This window comes from Pseudopodoces humilis, chromosome 1 (assembly GCF_049639895.1).
Source record: "Pseudopodoces humilis isolate 2021_Gansu_Grassland_sample_001 chromosome 1, ASM4963989v1, whole genome shotgun sequence".
Lineage (NCBI taxonomy): Eukaryota > Metazoa > Chordata > Aves > Passeriformes > Paridae > Pseudopodoces > Pseudopodoces humilis.
In genome coordinates this window covers 123,455,301-123,475,484 of record NC_142200.1, presented here as the reverse complement: position 1 = coordinate 123,475,484, position 20,184 = coordinate 123,455,301, and the positions used below count along the sequence as shown (strand labels likewise).

The window sequence follows — 20,184 nt, the reverse complement described above, 5'->3', positions numbered from 1 at the left end:
CAATACCCAGGACTGTGTTAAAACTAGACAGTGTTTGCTTTTTAAAATATCCAGTTCCCCTCTGTTAATGAAAAGCTTCTTACTTTCAACAGCAAGATCCTCAGATAGCCATTTAGACGAAACACTCACTTATCTGTCTCTGCTCTTATAAGTAGAGATGGGATAACTATAACAAAGAATTTTTTTCCTTGAAATGTGTTATTTCAAGATGAATGGACTCACAGCAATTTGAGGATTTTTTACTTTATTTTAAACCAAGAAGTTTGAGTGAGATGTTTTTGTTTCAGCCAATAATTTGTTCTGCTATTTGACTGTCGTTATTTTATACTACTGGGGTGAAAAAAAATTCAAAATAAAGTGAAATAGAAGTGTATCAATCCATGTAGGATGAAACATTCTAGCTACCCACCTCCAACCCCTAACCTGTTTGTGTATCCCTTAACATTTTGTAAAAAAAGTGATTTCCAATTTTTGCAGGCCTCAAAATATTTTATAAGTTTTATTTTATTTTGATTTGGTTAGAGAACTAGAAAAAAGGTTTCCCTAATCCCTTCAATTTTCCTTTACCATCTTTTGATTTATCACACACACAAAAAAAATAAAAAAATAAAAGGGAAGAAAAGGAGTAAGGAGCTCTGGATCCTTTTATTTAGAAAAGTCACAACTTTTTTTCAGTGCTTGTTAAAATGTATCAAAGCATATGCCATGGGTTTTTTATTGAACCGTACATTTTAGACTGCTAGGCAGAAGGCAAGGCAAATTCTAGCAAGTTGCTCCTAGCAAGAAGCTCTTCTCAGTTGTTGGTATCTTGGTAACACATTTTTAGGTCCAATTCACAAGTATGACAGATGAATTCCTGCCTTTTACATGTTTTATGGTCTCAGGATGCAGTTTAATAATCCTCAGATAACCCCGGGAGCTAATTACCATGCATGCACATAGTACGGAAAGATATATATGGAATGGATTCACTTTAGGGCAACACTTTCATTAGAAGCAGAGATAGCCCAGAAAGACATTTGAAATATATTCCTGAACAGTTCTCATCCTGTGATAGAACGTTCTCAGCTGAAAATGACATAGAACTTTAAAAAAATATGTGTACATAAACCCCCCCTGACTTTTCCAAATGAAGCAACTGTTTCACTAATAGGTTTCACTTCTAAGCCTGGAAAAAAAAAACTGACTAGGAATTCAGCCATGATGATGGCAACTCTATTCACTGCTTACATAGCAAGCAGAAGTGGGATAGGCCCTTTTACATATGTGCAATGACAGGTATCTTCCCTAGAATGTTATAAACTCACTTGGTTGGTCTCAAAAGGATGTGGAAAGAGCTCTGAGGTAGGTACGAAACAATGCAGTTAATGGCCAGACTCTGCTTCTTAGCATCCTGCTTCACTACCACTTTTAGCTGTTTCCTAGTATCTGACCACTCTTTGTAGACAAACTACACAAAGAAAAAAAGGGGAGAAATTAATAGATCTAGGGAGTTATAGTCATATGCAGATGTGCAATGATTTCAGGTAACAGCTGAGGACAAAATATAGCATTTCTTCCTCCATAAAGCAAAATCTAGAATGTTCAAACTGAAACCAGGCATCTTCAACTGTATTAGCTTCCAATCAGCAAAATAAACAACCTATTTAAACATTTCATGGTTTCCACATGAAGATAAACCAAACAAATTCTGTCAGGACAGATGTGATCACTCCCAGACTCTATAGGGGGTTGCTGTATTTTTTTGCCTTGGTTTCAAGTGATAACTAGTGCTTTACATTTACTTTTTTCTCATAACACCTATTTCCAACTTTTAAACATACAAAGTGTTTTGTGTGTTCTGCATTTGGTAATCAGTTGTTAAACACAGCATTTGCTAATCTTCTTTCATCAGGCAATTTTTATTTGGCATTGGCAGGAGAAGGAAATTTTAGAACATTCTCTTTGTGCTGTGTAATACCCAAATATAAAATCAAATATAGCAGTTACTTTCTCTATATTCCCTTATTCTCTGACTCTACCCATCATAGAAAATGGAACTTGCACAGGGGAATGATGTAACAAGGTAGTAATAAAGGAAATAAATTACAGCACAGATAATGGCTTGATTTTATCTTACTGATCTATTGGCCATTTTAGACAAAGGCACTGGCTGGTTAGAATTTAGCATGCAATTGCCCAGATGTCATTAACTAGTTTTCAGTCTCTGTGGTTATTTCAGGTGCTGCTAATAGGAAAACAGAGACTCAACTTCTACTGTGCTTTTCTTTCTTTGTTCACAAAAAGCTTCTGAAAAAAAGAGACTGAGCAAAATATAACATTTATGATTTTAAAAAGTAATAAAACACATTATAGAACATTTTGAATTAATTTCTGCTTTCCTACACAAATGTAGTGATTTAGATCTCCAGTGGGCTAAATTACAGTCCAAATCTCCGTGTCCAACGTTCTGTTGCAGAAATGTTAAGTTTTCATAGCTGCCATGTTCTGCTCATTGTTAGAGAAGCGGGCAGGGACATTTATGGGAGGAAGAGTCTTCCCTTGCAAGATGGAAACATTGAGTAACAGTGGACTGCATGTATTTTTAATATTTGGAGCTTCTCTATTTAAACTGTACGAGATAGATATATCCAAAACATTTGAAATATTAGGTTGGTTCTTTGTGGTCACCTTATATGTGCCAAACCCAGATCTTTTCCACATCAGAAACAGCTTGTTTGATTAAAGCTTTTATCTCTTAGAAGTTAATTCAATCACTCTGCCTATCATGTTTGAAGATAAAATTCAAACTAAGTCATTTGTATTTGTGGTCTTGGGAACACAGATACCACTCTTCTCTCCTTAGGATAATTCCCACCTGCCTGTTGCAATAGTTTTGGAGGTAAGCTATCTAGTTTTGGAAAGTAGTCCACTAATTTCACATATCAGGCTGTGCTGACCACATCAGGGTGAGATTGATGGGCTAAAGACAGCCCAGAGAATGCACACATACTGGCCATGCAAAGTGATGCTGGAAGGGTCTCCAATCAAGGGTGTTCTTCATGGCTGGGAGATACCTGCTACATTTCTCAGACTGCATCTTCTGTTTCTCCCCACACAACCTATGAGGAAGGGGAATCTCTGCAACTAAGCCAATGTCTTTCATTCAGGACACATGAATGGCCCATCTTATCCTGCCTTTGACTCTTACACATTGCAATATACTTTACATGACATCTTTAAATCAATTTTCAACATAAAATTTATGAGAGTTTAAAGTGATCAATAAGCTCTGTCAAAAGTAGGAAATAGGAGTCTTCCACATCTGTGGAAAAAGTGGATATGAAACAAATTTATGAGTCTGTGCATTAACCAAAAAACAAACCAAAACAACAAAAAAAACCCACAAAAAAAAAACCCAACAGAACCAAACTCAAAAACAAAACTCCACAAAAAAAAAACCCAATCAAAAAAACCAACCAACCAACCAAACACCCTAGTACTGCAACTACAGTTACACAGACAGACATCTACCCATGTGGAATATGTCAGTTGTCACTAGGGACTAATATCAGTTAAGTGATTTGCTAGTATGGAGATCTCTATCATTATCTGTGTGTTATTATGATGTAGAAAAGAATGCAGTTTGACAGGGTTTGTAGCATTACTGGCTTACAGAAAAATTGTGCTTTGACTTACAAAACAAATCAGATCAGTTACAAGATGTGTGAAATAGCAGAGCTTCATTTTTGCAGACACCTTCAGATATACAACTGAACATTATTAATCTCATTGGTATGGTTGTTACCTTTAAAATGCAAACACTGCATACAGCTACATGCCAATCACTAACTGCTTTGAGATAAGAAGGGTTAAAAAATAAACTATATATCTATGAGTGCAAGTGTTGACAGAAGAAAACACAAAATTTCATTCAGTATATGTGAACATGTATTTTCTATGTTCTGAGTACTACCTTTGCTTCATCTTTGACTGCATGCTTCTGATTTCTATTATGTATGACTACCTCCTTGTCTTGTCAAACAATTAAAGTGACAAAAGTAATAGCAGATGCTTCTTTCACAGGTAAAACACCAACAAGCAGACCATAGACTGCATTTTATTACAGCTGCTCCATACAGCCTAGTAATTGCAAGGTAATTGAAAAGATCCTGATAATAAACTGCCAGTTTACCTTTTTTTTTTTTCCGAAAAAATAAATATATAACCCAATTCAGGTTTCATTTTAACAACACATTAGATGGTTTCCAACTTGTCTTGATTTTTGTTTTATTTTATGATTGTAAATAAACCCTGGAAAATTCCTTCCCCGATTTTACCACCTGAAACTGCAGCTGTTGGCTGACGCTATCAAAGCCTCGCAATTCCGAACTCACGTGCAAATCTCATCAAGTGCAGACACTTCTAATTGATTCCAGAAGTTTTTCTTTTGCTAAGATCAGTGGGCAGAAGAAGAATAATGAGCAGCTTTTAAGCAGAGGGGGAAGGGTGTTGAGCTCAGGGAGTGGAGATTTTAAAAGCTCCAGCTCAACTGCTCTGCCAGAAATGCAGAGCAATTTTACGGTCAATTGGCCAGAGCATCTGGAACTATACATCACAGTCCTTAGTTGATGGTGGTGAAGCCGACTCTCAAACTGGCTAAGTCTAAAATCAGTAATGACTCTGCTGTCACACCTAAGTGGAAACTAACTTAATCTACTGCCAGATTTTACTGTGACTTTTTCCAAGGGACATTATTCCCCTTAGGGCAGTTGTCAAGAATATTACAGTCCAGTCAGTCCCAGGGACACACTGCATGGCATAGCAAACTTTTATGAATTAAGCTAACATAGAAAAAATGATTACAACGTGTGTTTGTTTAATTCCATGTGTGTTGACAAGGCTTTTTATCATAGGCAGCAGAGTTTCCTTCCATCCCCAGCTTCATTTCTGAAGTACATTTGAAATACACCAGCCAATCTAGTTAGGGCACAGAGACTGCATAAATGCTGAGGTCATAAATCATAGCACAGGGCATGGAGCTTTCACCTTAATGGAAACCAAATATGGGATACGCGGCTCTTTGAAATGTGGCACAGATGATCTTAATGAGGGATCATGAAAAAATGCTACAGAGCAGAAAACTATCGTTGATGTGGAAATAAGTTGTTATGAGTATATGTTTGTTTTATGTCTGTACTCATAAGTCAGTATTCCAACACTGGTAAATTATACTAAGAAACAAGTGAAGTAACAGCAACTCTTTGTATGATGAAAGGAGAAATAAGTAGTGTGATAATACATCACATTAAGAGGGACTTCTGTGGAACACAGGATACAGTGTAAATAAGTTCTTTAATAAAGAGATATTTTATCCAGACCAACTAGATCCTATGCCATAAGAAATACCAGAATTGCATCAAGGATCAGAGAAGCAGTGCATTTGGTACAGAATACTGTCTCCAAAAGTTTTTGGAACAGCTGCATCTACCAAGTTTAGATACTCTGGAGGAGTAAATAAGCAATTTGACCACAATAAAGCTCATTTCTACCTTCATTAGGTAAGGGCTGAATTATACCCTGCAGCAAAAGATTCTGTATATCTTCCAAAGCTGGTTATATTTCTAACGTACCACATGCCCACATAAAACAGAAAAGAAAACAAGTTATTAATTTAAAACATCACACACATATAAAACCTCCCTTTTTCTCTCTTTTCCACCATGAAAGTTGCCCTAGATTTCTGTCCTTCCTACCTGTAAATTAATACATGCCAGCCAACGTGGCATACCCAGGCAGCTCATTAAGCTTCAATACAGAAGTCAGGATTGAAAAGATTTACTCCCAGATCCAATGCCTTAACTACAACAAAGGTAAAAGATAAACACATCAAGACAGACATCTGTTTCCTCTTCCCTTTTCCTCACTCCTAGCCTCTGAGTTTAAGAATCTGAGTTGCAGCTACTATGAGAGCTGGTGAAAATATTTAAAACAAGAGTTCCAACAACATGTCAATGGCTCTCATTTCTACTTGCTCCTCATTAGTACTACTGTCAAATAACAGCCAGTGTTTGACCAAATTCAGCTCATGGAATATGCTGGCTGATGCCAAACTAGAGCAGTTGGATGGAAACACTTTAAAGAGGTGGACCATCATCACAGATTTATTTTTACATATCGTGCCTGCTGAACCGTCACATAACTGAACACACAAGCAATGTTTTCTGCTACCTCCAGGTGGTTAGGAGGCTCCAGGCCCAGTCTGACAGAAAATGATTTGGCTTTAGTAATACACACAATCATCACATTACGCAGGCATGAAGTAATCAGCCTAAAGAAAGCTAACTAGTATAGGATGTTGCAGCACAGATTCTCAAAAGAAACACACCAGCTCTTCAAACCAGTCAAATATGTTCCTTGTCACTGAGGTTTTCACTGACCTCTACCCAAGAAATAATTTTATTAAGATAAAAAAAATTCCTTAGGTAGCACCACTTTTTTCTTAAACAAACAAATAAAACATAAAATCTCCAACTAAGAAACAACAAAAAAATTCACTCCCTCTCCCCCCTCCACATTCACCTAATCATCCACATGAAACACATACAGGAAAAGGAACAGAAAATGCATGCTGAGGAATGTACACTGTTCCACCTCCTGTGGTCACTTTTGTAGTGATGATAGCTTCCAATTATTTTCTTGGAGAAGAAAAGGAGACTGGGAGAGATCCCCGTGAGTATATCATGGAATGAATTCAAATACAATGGCAGAGAGGACAATATGTTTAAATGAGAAAAACAACCATAATTTTCATAAGAAACCAAATCTGGTAATACACAACTTCAAAATATCGATAGAGCCAGTGTGGTTTCTACTTCACTGCGAACACAGTAAACAACATTATTAAGATTGCAGCTTTACCAAAAGCAGAAGTCTTTCCTTTCTTACACACCTACAACATCATATTACTTCCTCTTTCCCTGAGCCTTAACACTAAGAAACTTTCTTGCTCCACAGGAAATTACATCGCTTACCTGAAAAAAAATATTTGTCTGGGTAAGTCAGCCCAGCTAGCAAAGTCAGGTAGCAGAGTAGCAAGGAAGGAGGATAAGAGGATGGAGGTAGGAGCAAGACTGCTCCTTCTGCTCAGATTGCCATCTTCAGCTGCTTTTTTCATGCCCACCTGACCTAATCTAATTGCAAAATGGGAAAGGCTTGCTCCTTCTTCTCCCTTCTCTCACTGACACCCTAGTTTTCTCACATTTCTTCAATTCCATTTAGTTTCCCTTCAGAAGATATTTTTTCAGTGCAGTAATTCTGATAATTGTCAAGTCTTCTTATGAGCTAAACACAGTAATTTTCAGTTTAAAGCACCTATTTTTGGTAGTTAGAATACCCTTCAAATGGTATGGCAAGGATATGTTCATTAGAAATCTTATCTGGTTCTAAATCAGTCTTGAGAAATAGGAACATATGAAACATAGTAGCAGAAAAAGTAGCAGAAAATCCCCCACACATATTGAATATAGCAACATACTTTTTCACTAAAAATTGAATATACTGTTGGTAAAATCAGTCTTTCACTTATCTGCTGCAATGTGCACCATCAACCATTCTGAGAAGGAATTGTTTGTTAAATTCTTGAAACACTTCATCCTTAAGTAATTATGCCCTTGAAGGCATAATTTAAGGAAAAAATAAACACAAACTCTTTTACATGATGTTGTGATTTCATTCTTGAACACTGGATTACTAAAGAATTGTTAATTAGGTAACACATAAGGATGAAGATGCAAAGAGAAAATTTTTGAGTATATTACAAGTTACGATTACTAGAAATACTAGATTAAAAAAGATCAAAGCTAAATCTAGGTGTATGTTAAAGAGAGTATTTTTGGATGAGGAAAACAAAATAATTAAATAAATGTTTTAATTTACACCTCTTAAAAATTGCAAGAGAATGTGAAAATAAAACAGAAGAAAGAAAGTTTAAAATCAACATAGGCAGATTACCTATGTTATTATATCATGAAGGATAAACAGCTTGGAATGATGAAGAGAAACAGCTTTTAGGTTAATTTTTAGACCTAACTTCTGGGGAAACTATCTGTTTATGTAATTCTTATGCTTTCTGGTACTACTGTTTCAAAATGATCACATCAATATTGAGGTAAAACATTGTTTGCAGATTTTTCAACATGAATTGACAAATCTACACCAATCTCTCAGATTTATTTTTTTTAACATAAATTCCACTAGATTTATTTCAGAATGGGGAACACTTTGAAATTCATTACAAATATCCAGACAAAAAAAGGAAAACATTTTTCATTGTGAAGATGGTGAAGCACCAGAACAAATTGTCCAGTGAGGTGGTAGCTGCCTCATCCCCAGAAATTTTCAAGATCAGCTTGATAGAGGCTCAGAGCAACCTGATATAGTTGAAGATGTCTCTGCTAATTGCAGAGGATTGGACTAGAGGATCTTTATACTACATACCCAAACTATTCTATGATTCTATGATCACAAAATTAAATTGTTGATTTGTGATAAAATGTCAAGTGTGGAAATATCAGCATCACTCAGAGACATTATTTGTTCTGATTTATTCTGATCTACCCAAGAACAAATTATCTGAAAGACACCTATTTTTTCAGTATTTTCAAAGAAAAATTGTGAGCAAGGTAGTCTTGTCTCATTAAAATGGACTAAATAGTCAGTGTCAAACAGAGGACTTAAAAAAACAAGAAAAAACTGTAATATGATGGAAAAAAGAATAAGCAAAAGGAAGAAAGTATAGGAAAGTAGACTAGAGAAGAACTCAAGATGACAACGAAGTATTTCTTTTAATGACAGAAACTTGTAAAGAACAGAGGAAGAACCATTTCATTTTATTTTCTTCTTCATGAAAGAAAAGGGAGCTATAAAATTCCCTATAAACAATAGGAATAAGAATCTAATCTTTTTCTTCTACTCATCCCTTAGTAAGAGACACTTTCATATATGAATAAAGAACTCAGCAGGGCAGGTATTGAGGGTGTATATTATGACATAATTCTCCAAGAGTTCAGTTGGAATACCCAAATAATTCAAGTCTGAAAGCTATGTCTCAAGGGAAAGATAAATAGTTCCAAAATTTTAGAATTTCTTACTTCAAGCCCTTCTACTGTATTAGGCTACTCAGGAAATTTTACAAACATTTTTCAAATTGTATTTAAGTAAACTTCTTAAAATACCTGCTGAATTCCTGCAGACTCTTATCAAAGGAATTCAAGAACCATTTGGTTTACACACCAAAGCTTTGACAATGTAACAAGAGTGTAAGGGGGAAATTAAACAATATTCAATTAGTGGTATTCATCTAGCTTTAAATATTGTCTAATAATTATTGTTTTCCAACCCAGGCAGAAAAAAAAAAAAAAACAAAAAAACCAAAAAAACCTCTCAGACCCACAGCAGAAGCAGATTTTTTTTTTTCATTTTTCTAGTTATTTTTCCCTTAGAAAAGCTGAAGTGAGACCACTACCTGAAACTTCCAGCTGGGAAAGCCACTATAAATTTTGCATATGTTTGAAGTCAAAAGAACCATTTTGAACTTGAGTCTCAGTTCCTACTGTTTTATTTAATTTTTTTTCTGATTTTAAGCCAAAGAGTACTTTTCTGATGAGGTTCTATTAATCCAGACACCCATTCATAACCTTGTTGGTTATGAATAACCATTACTTTCTGGTAACTAACGGTAGTAGTGTTGTTGGTAATGTTGTTCAGATATGAACACTAACAGTGATTATTGTTATTTTATTGTGATAATATTAAAAGAGATATAAAATACCAACTGTACTGAAAAGCAAAATAATAAAAAGCAAAAGGCTTGAACAGGATGAGAGCAAATGCTAAGAAGACACAAGTACCACATGTAATCAGATCATAGGTCTATTTAGTTCTGTATCCACTCCTTGCAAATGACTAAAAGTCTGTTTCTGAGGCACAGTATTAATACAGAACAAAACATTTCATATTTAAGTCTTCCAGCCACCAAGAATTTTCAGACTTCTCCCATAAAAGGAGAATTAAAAAATTCAAATTCAGCAATACATTATTATTATTCACTTCAAAGCATGTGGCCAGAAGTAAATTATTTTTGCAAGAAGTGGTAAATGATCTCTTTCATAAACTTCTTTTCAAGGAAAACTGGTATCCCAGTAGCAACCCTGAATAATTTTCTTACAAAAGAATTAGAAAAAGTGAAAAATTATGAGATAAGAAAAAAATAAAACACTATTCAAAGAGCATAATGAAAAATAAGAAAGCAAGATGTAAATGTTTAGTATTCCTTTTTTGTAAAAAGATTTAAAAAAATTAGAATAATGAACATAGACATTTTAAAATAAATGTCTTACCTCATACGCATAGCCCAAGAAGGAAAACTGACTCCTAAAGTAGCCAAGTTTGTAAACACCTATGAAGACTAAACAGCGGATGATTTCCAAAATTCCTGCTTTGGACCTAGAAAAGGGAATCAATTCTGATTTATATCCAATCTTTTGCTCTTCACTAAGTTCAGTGAAAAAGAGAAAATAGAAATAGTTTGTGATGTCCTGCACTTACATCAAGTCATCTTTCTTAAATTTATAGTTAAGTTTTTATGGTATATACCTTACATGGACTTACAACTATGAATTTGCTGGTGGTGAGAATACCCATACTTGCAAAATACATTTGAACTCACACAAATAGAGTTGTATATTTTGTTACTGCCCTTTGATCTCAAAAATTACCCCAACGAAATTCTGAAAACTGCTACATAAGTAGTTCAAAATCTTTTCAGTGTTCTGCTTCCATAAATTTTTATTAATTCCTCTTTATTAACTCCCCAGGTTATTAAAATGTCTAGCACATTGACAGATTTTTACCTATCCTGAATTAAACAGTTCACTCCTTAAAAGTGAAAGGTATTGTCTTCTGAAAACACTAGGAACAGCAGGTGCAAAGCAGTACTGGCACCTCAGTCTCAAAGGAAATTGCTATTCCACATTTCTTCTCTGTCAGGGCAAACAATTTCCTTTTAAGAAACTGTGGGCGCTAATTACTCTTCTTTAGGGCCACAGTACCCATATGGACTACTTCATAATGTATCTCACTGACCTGGTGTATTCAAGATCCAATTTCACTAGAAGCCATACTGATTAAGTTTAGTCTCAAGTCTACACCATCTTTCACATGATTTTGAGCCTACTCTGAGCTTCACTGTGTTCTCTTCATATACCATGCTGCATGTAGCACCTATGGCATGCTATAATCTCGCACAATCTGACCTTGAACAGACTTGGACAGCTGGCAGGTCCCACTCACCCGCCATTGTCCCAAACCCAGAGGAGTGGACCCAATAAATGCAAGCACAGAGGAAGACATGACGAACCCATCAAAAAACTTTTTTGCAAGTGACAATACAGATGTATTCACTACTTGCTATGGGAACAATCCTGGATTTAGGTGCTGGCTAGTCATGTGTTATTTTCTAGTCAACAGACTGCCATGTGTGGGTCCAAGCAATTATATTTCTTTATCAAGATAATTTCTGAGATTTACATATAGCTATAAATAATCCATAATGAAAGAATAAAAAACCCCACATATTTTGTTTCTTACTTGTTCTCCATAAGCAGTCCAAAAGATGCCAGGGACAGAATGATAAAGCCAATTCTCAGGAGGACTGTTCCCTGTGATAGCATCTGTTAAAAGGCAGACAAAAAATTCATTTAGAGTAATTTTCTGGAGAGAAATGGAGTTTTTACAGAACTGTAGCCTCAGCTAGTGTCCCCTTTTAAAGTAATTTTCTGCTTCAAATTTTAGAAAGAAAAATATCTGCTATGGATAGCACTTATACCTGGAGTAACAGCCTTCATAGTTGTTTCCCAAATGCTCTATTTCAAAAATAATGTTCAATGTTATCCCTTTCTGTCCTATGTGTTTTTTTCCCAAAGTTATTTGATTTCCTTTTGACTCTACTCAAGAGGGAAGAAACTTATTTCTAGATAAAAATCCCAAGGGCCCTGTTCTTTAAATTTTGTATTAAGTTACCAGGTCTTTACGATAGCCACCTTTGAATCCCACTGGACACAAAAGCCAATGTACTTGGGATAGTATCAATTCACATGACATGATCATATTTAAGAAGAAACAAAATTAATGTTTTCCCTTCATGACAACTCAACACTTGGTAACCAAGTTAGCAAAACTTTTTAACTCATATCATTAACTTCCATCACACTTAAAACACTTTTAAACATTAACATGTGCATGAGTACTTGGATGAATCGCAGCATGAGGACTTCTGTACTTACAATTTACATCAAAATGACATAAACAAAATTCAGAAAAACAGAAATTATTTTGATTGTAAAGTCTGAATTTTTAAAATTTATTAAATATTTATTTTGTATTCTACACAGCTGCCTTTGAAAATCAAATATTTAATCAGTTTTCTTTTTCCCTCCCTGATTTTGTTTCAAATATTAGTTTTGAAAAGCTTTTGGTTTTTTTATTAAAACAAAACAGCACAAAAGTACTGGATCTGACTGAGTTATAGAAATCCTTTCTTGCTTCAGCAGCCAAATAGCTTATGAACAGCATCTCGTGCTTCATTTGCAGGCATTGGAAAAATAAAATTCCACAAATGTCTGCCCTAATTTCAATAAATCCCATTCAGTGACATGCCCAGCTTCCTTTGGTTGTGGCCCCAACCCCTCAAAGAGATCTACGGTAAGTATCTGTGAGCATGGGAGGCCACAGGAGGATATTCTCAAATTTTACAGCTGTGTGAACTTAAGAGTGCCCATGTTTGCAAAACACATCAAACCATACACTCAGTCTGGGCGGGTTTCTGTTGTTTTACTGAAGCATCACAAACACCTACTTAGATATCCTCAACAGTTATTGAACAAAGAAAACAATCCCAGCAATGAGAAGGCTAAACAGCAGCCTCACCAGTTTACAAGCCAGAACACAATTCTCACAAGTGACACCTGTCAAGCCACTCTGTTGCACAGATTTGTACCAGCTGAGAATCAAACTTACTACTGCATTTCCACATTCCCCCTTATGATCTTATGATAAACTTTTCGTCGTTAGCAATAGGAGAAATTTGAAGTGACAAAATGTTTGGACAGAGTTTTTTTGTAAAAATCAGGCACAGACTCTATTTTAATTTAATTAAATGAGGAGTACTTTGCTCATCTAGCCATACTGAATTCAACTTCCACTTCAGCTTCCTGTACAAACTGGATTGTACAAAAATTCAAGAAGTGAGCAAAGAAAAATTTGATTTGGCACAGGCATACAGGAACTCACCCATACATTTCTTAGAAATGCTATGATAGGCTTTTCAATGATTGCTACTTGTCTAATAAAAGAGTTTTCCAGGGAACATAGATTGAAATTCAAGACTTTTCTCCTTAAAGACTGTCCTTACTTTTAAGCTGAAAAATTACACCTTTTTAAAAATCTACTTCTTCTTGCCAGGTGGGTCTGACTTTTCTTTGTTCCCACTGTAATGCACTAGATTCTGCAGACTGCCTTAAAAATGCTCCCACAGTGGTAGAGCACTATTCTGAGAAGCAAGGTTTAGTATCTCCTTAGGCAGGAAAGAGAACTAAATATCAAATGCAGATTTCCATCAAGTCATGGAAGTGCTACATTACAATATATGGTTAAAATCACACTTTGTGGAAAATGAATGAAACTTCAATGGTTTTCACACAAGTGCTAATATCTGTCTTCAGGAAAGATTCAACAGTACATGCTATGAATGAGCAAGGTTATCCCTAGTTTCCAGTTTTAAAGAGCTGTGTGACTTCCAACTTTTCTTCCCTTCCAGTGTTCCCAAGCTGCCTGGGATCTGGGTTTCCTTGTGACTCCAGATGCAGAAAGCTAACACAAACAGATTAAATAATGCTGATTCATTCATACCTGCCTTTAAGTTCACTGAAGTGCCTTAAAACCTGTTATTAACCTCAGTTTTTGCTGAAAGTCATGGAGAGAGAACACAGGGAATGTGGGAGTAACCTAAGCACTTTGGGAATTCCATTTTTTGCCATTAGGTAGACTACAAGCCTAAATTACATATTTACATTTGGCACTGCATAAAGAGTTAGATTTGAGTGGATGATGAAAACACTTCCCAAAAGCAGAGAGTTTCAGGTCATATTTTAGTGGTGGTTTTACCCATAACTTCTATCAAGAACTTTTTTCTTAGCAATTTATTATTTTATACAAATTTTTATACAAATTCAATTTCCTTAGTAGTTTACATTACTAGAATAGGAAGAAGAATTAAAATTACCTCCTGCATTTATCTAACACAGAAGAATAATGCACAGACTAAGGACTCAAAAGGAAATTAATACATTTCAGATCAGTTTTAAACATGGAGTACCAGGAAAAAAATAGGAATAGAAATAGATTTTAATGTCTGTTTGTAAATCACAAGAACTGAAGCAACCTTATGATTTTTTTAAAAAATCAAACATAAACAAGCCCTTATTTTTAAATGGTTAAAATGCTATATGAAATAATAACTACTTGAGCCAGGTATGATCACATTTTACAGACTTGATTTTTCAGGCCAATTTACATTTCTCTTCAGACACACTCCTACTTGAACTATACTATTTTGAACACTAGCTATTTGTAAAGCTCCTTATGGTCAATACGCACTGTGGCCCAGAATGTGAAGGACTGTAGGAGTCTAAAGCACAACCTGCAGATCCTGGTTAATTTCAAATAGGCAGTATCATCAGATTCACACAAAAGCATGACACTGTAATGTCTGAGCACAGTGTGGCAGCTTTCCACTTCCCAAAACATCAGGGAGTGGTGAAGGGTGAGGCAGAAAGCCTTACTAGGATTCATGAAGGTAGAAGGTGTAAGTTACCCTTCACTGCAGATACATGCACTACATTCACATACAACAAAAACACTCCCTCATTTGTACTGCGAGTCAAGGATTACCAAGAAATTTTCAGTGAAATATACCATTATGCCACTGGGAATAATATCTTTTATAAAACCAGCCATATAGCATAATTTTTATCACTTTTAGTTTGCTTCCCTTTCTCTTACAGTTCCAGTGGTATAGTAATATGCTGCCTTGATTCTTTTATTTGCTTTCAAACATGTATCACCCTATGAAGTGGATGCTGGCAGCTGAGGCATCAATTTTCTAGGCATTACTCTACCAAAATCAACAAAATAGTCAGCAGGTTATATCACTAAACTAACATTATATATTAAATCCATGCACTGCAAACAGCAGCGCAAAAAGAATGTGCCTTTTACACCTTCATTAGTGTTAGCATCCTTGTTCCTCTTAAAAATAGTATGCATGTATGTATATATACAATAAATGAGTATTTATATACTGGAGTATTTGTTTAAACAGAGAAGCATGTGGGACCACAGCAGGTCCCCCAATTACAAGTCAACCACAATTTTGCAATGTGGTTATTGGCTGCAATAAAAAGAAAAAAAAAATCTGCAGGATTTTCATTTCATTTAAAGCTTTAAAAATATCTTTGAGCCTTAAAAAAAGGGGAGGGAAAGGAATTATAGAATTTAGTAAGAAGTTTACATGGCTTTGTAATCAACATGCCACAGCATTATTATTTTGTTTTTTTAGTAATAAAAAAAAAATCATTTAAACAAAGGAAATGTTATTCCAAATCTTTAATTAGAAGAGCATTGTAATATTCAAAACTGACTTTTATATTCCAAAGAACCAGATTTTTTATTCCTTTGGAAGAATAACATGGATGCATTTTTCTCATTCTGATTTGTCCAGTGGCTTAAAAGAACTTCTAGGAATTATGTCAGCACTTTTCATAAGTTAACAGTTGCCCTGCTCTCATATATCAGATGATTAGATGCATTCAAATTAGGAATGAAAATAGGATGCTATGAATTTTCTATTATTAGGTATCTTTGGCTGTATGAATTTATTTAAACTTAGAATTCCTAGAAAAAAAATTGTTAATTCTGAGCAATATTATATACACTGTACTTGGTGATGCCCTACTGAATGGATGCATTGTGTTCTTAACTTTCAAGAGATCTATCTTACTAATTTTCATCTAATTGAAACTGCTAACATATTCATATAATTATAAGCACCGTAAATGTTATAGTATCTATTAACAATAAAAGAAGACACTGCAAGATGTGTTTAAGGTGCACTTCACTTTGATTTATATTATACGTGAAGTTCTGGAGCTATGAGACTTGCTTTGAATGTACTGCAGTACATTTTACACTCCTAGCACTCTCTCTGGGATTGATCCAAATCCCATTTCTTCAAGGAGCTTTGGATCAGATCTAGATGTGCAGAGCTCAGAAAGCAATTTTTATTCGCTGGATGTAGTGCAGATCACTATATAGAAAACAAACTCTGTATGCTCTCTCCTGTGGAAAATATATATTTGTTCTTTCCTGTTTTGCTCTTTTCGTAAGTTAAATGTAGGTCATTCAGACAGAAGGTATATGGTTGCTCTTTATGGATAGAGAAATTTAACACTTCTACAGGGCGTGAGACCAAACACCGAGCAACTGTAATCACTTGAGAAATGTAATAGCTGTGTGCTGTGTCTTATGGCTGTTATGAAATGGAACTTATACCTAAAGATGAGGAAAACAGTTAGTTTTCTCCATTTATGGAGCTATGCCACAGTTATGACATAATTCATAGCCAGACAGAAGGTTCCAGTTGTATCCATAGACATTTCATAACTCAGTGTAGTGGAAAACTGATATTGAAGAAAGATTTTTGCCAAGTAAAGTTATTCATACACACGCTTCCTTCTCATGACAGCTTCCCCACTGTACTGCAGAGCAATGCTGGAACTCTGCCTTGGGACCAGCACTTTCTACACCCACGCTGAAGGTTTATGTCCTGAGATGAGGTGCTTCCAGGCCCCTGTGCTCTCCTTCTTATCCTTACTACCTTTTTACCATGCAGTTTCATGCAGAGAATTTTCTAGTTACTCTTCTACAATAAGTTCATAAATGGTGGATCTTCAGGATGTTTCTTTCCTCCATGATTGAAAGAGTTTAGTGATTAACTGGGGCTTGAGTGCATTTTTAAACTTTCTTTATTACTTATTCTTAAACAGCTGCAGATAAAATAATGTGGATCATCCATTTTTCCTTTCAGGACCAGAAAAAGGCCAAAAGAAAAAAAAAATTGAAAAAAATCAGATTCCTTTATTCTGGCTGCTAAAAGCAACAGCAAGAGTAAAAAAAAAATACCCAACAGGAGAATGAAACAAATGAAAAAAACTCAAACATAGAGTTTGATTCTTATGCAAATGTAAGAATCCAGAAGTATATCTGGAAAATCTTGCAGAGGTTTTTCTCAATATAGGAACATTGGCAATCATGTATACAGTTCAACTTGTATATTTTGGAGGTATTTATTCATACCTTTGGCTTAATTTCCTGTCCTTATAGTAGACTAAGCCTCAGATGATTTAGTAATCTCCTAATTCCCTGGAATTGCAGTGTGACCCTTTGCAGAGGTAAACACGGTATGTAGAGTAACTCCATACTAATCCAAAGAATATGCCTGAGGTAGTTTTTGTATTATACCAGGAATGCTACGTACTGCAGTGTCCAATGAGGTGGGCAGGAGACAGTGACCACTGTTGGTCAAGGGTTGGAGATTGCCAGGTGAGCATGCCAGGACAAGGCTGAAGAACCCAAGGGACCCTTTGCATGTTTACAGCCTGCCTACAGCAACGTGGGTGACACAAACACAGTAAGAACACTGCTGTTTAACTAGGGCGAGGTCTTAGGAGGGGTTTAAGAAGAAGACCAAAGGGCATTTTATCAAACTGATAGAGTTTTGTGGTGTTTTCCTAGGTCTTGAGAGGTCTTTAACTCATTTGTGGGAATATTATATGCATTAAATCCTGCTTCATAACTATGAAATTTTAGCTTAAGTACATGAGGGACAGTTATAAAGACAGCAAGAATACAAGGGAGCTTGGAAGGATGTGAAACCTCAGAAGCAGCTAATGTGTCATTTCTTTCAGGTGGACATGGCCTTGTAGTCTACCTAACAGTCAGGCTGCCAGGTATCCACAGAGGAATCAGTCATGGAGATCCCATCAGGCAAACCTGTGGTGATAAATATGTGCCACTCTTTGCTGTGATTCTATCAATGCTGTTGTATGTTGGAGACTGGAAGAAAGATTTGCCCTGACTTTGTGTTCCTCCAGCTCTGAACTCATGCTGATACTATCCTACCCATCTGCAAGCACTCCAAGACCATTGCAATCTTCCTTCTAAAGCCTGGGCATCTAATAGTATGACCAACCAAAACTCTGTATTTTCAAGCCTTATGAGGTTCTAAAACTCAAGCGGACACATACATCTTCTAGGAAAATTATTTATATTAAATAAGTAATTGAGATGGTTATTAAAAACTGTTTACTAAATAATATCAAATGTGTATTTTATAGCATGGAATTATATATTTAGCCATTTATGCTAATTATTTTTACAGAAGCTAGTTATTATTTTAATAGTTCAAAAAAGATATGAGTTGGCTGTAGAGCCGCTGCCCAATCCTTTAATATTTAATCATGTTGTGGGTCATTGCTGTTAGCAGGAGATATTATTTCATAAAGGAAGGAATTACTTACAGTCACAGAAGCAAGAAGTTCTGTGTACAAGTCCAGTATTACAGCAAAATGTACAAGTGCATAGCAATTAAGATAGGCTGGTACACGTGGATTGAAGGGAACTTCATTTCCAGTGATCTGTATAAAGCAAAACGGTTATTTGCCTTCAAGAGTGGCTTGCTTCAGCCTGTTGCTCCTTAATAGTTTTTACACTTACAAACACAAAAGGGGAGATAGATAATTGAAGAAAGATAATCTGCTGTCAAACTTATGTACTGCCTAGTTTGAGACAGTTTAACTTTGTGTGTTTGTGCATGTCCACAGCTGAAAAAAAAAAAGAGAAATTACTGTACTCGCTAAAAAAAATTTGAAAATCTCTTCAGGAAATGAATAATGAAAAAATAACTTAAAAAATACACTTTTTCCTTCAAATAAGAAGAAAAAAAAAAGCACATCGAAAACATTCATTTCCTTCAGTTTCTTTTCCCAATTCATCTTCCCTCATGCTTTATGACTGCTAATTTGCTAATTTAAAATAGCATGTGTAGAGTTTTTAACATTGATCCAGTAGCATTAAGAGGTCCAAGTAAATTACACACAACTGAAAGCCTGTGCATGTTCTATTTACCACTGGGATTTCCTCAGGAAGGCCAAGTCTAGGTTTGCCTGGTCCCCAGCCTGGGCCTTTGAATATGACAGAAAGCTTATTGCAGAATCCAGGTGTGGCCCAAAATGTGTTCCAAATATGAGCCAAGGGACGTAACTGGAAAAAAAAAAAAAAAGAGTAAGTAATTTTTCATTGTTTGCAAAATAAAGACTAATAAAACATTGTATTTTATTAATTTTTAGTTTTCAAATAAATGATTTTTCAAACTCTGTAAAGAGAATAAATTAGAAATAGATGAAGACAGTTCAGAAAACCTGACTGAAATAGGCAAAAGCAATATGAAGCCCTTGGTTAATTTGGTGAGGATTACAATGACTTCTGCTCAAAGGAAAATCTGTTTTTCCATCTGTGTCTCCTGTAATCACTCCTGAGTATTTCATGGTATATTGTATAGCTGTATTTATGCTGTATGATTTGGTTACTGGGACCTTGAAATTACATACTCTCAATAACTAAATTACTCAGTATCTGACTAAAATGGATATAATTGCACATCCTCCCACTTTCCAGCCCAGACAGTAAAATTTCTCTTTGAGATTCCTCCTTGGATGAACAGTCATGAAAATCAAATATGGACTCCACTGCTTCTCATGTTTTTACAGAGAATTTTTACATAGCTTAAGTGAAACCTGGACTAATAAATTTAAGAAGCACCACACTAATTCGTTTGGGGTTTTTTTATTATATACTTTTGTCTGTGCTTCACTATGTATTACACTGCAAAACACATCTCATTCAGTCCAACACCTTATATATCACTGTTCCAATTAGTTGCTAATTTTACTGTTACATATTTTCATGATTACTACAAGCTCTGCATATACTCAATGCAGTGAGCAGAAATGGCTGTCTCAAAATGAAATA

The 20,184-nt window shown here is 35.4% G+C and overlaps 1 protein-coding gene across 2 annotated transcripts in view; it reads right to left on the bottom strand.

Annotated features, from left to right (window-relative positions):
• The window catches only part of AGMO (alkylglycerol monooxygenase), a 185,430-nt gene that overhangs the window by 67,957 nt on the left and 97,289 nt on the right, over positions 1–20,184 (bottom strand). For both annotated transcript variants that reach the window (XM_005518842.3, XM_014248437.2), the window contains 4 exons: positions 19,282–19,416; positions 18,675–18,791; positions 11,629–11,711; positions 10,380–10,485 (listed from right to left, as the gene is read on the bottom strand). In XM_005518842.3, coding sequence (XP_005518899.1) covers positions 10,380–10,485; positions 11,629–11,711; positions 18,675–18,791; positions 19,282–19,416 — 441 coding nt within the window. The remainder of the gene's footprint in view (positions 1–10,379; positions 10,486–11,628; positions 11,712–18,674; positions 18,792–19,281; positions 19,417–20,184) is intronic.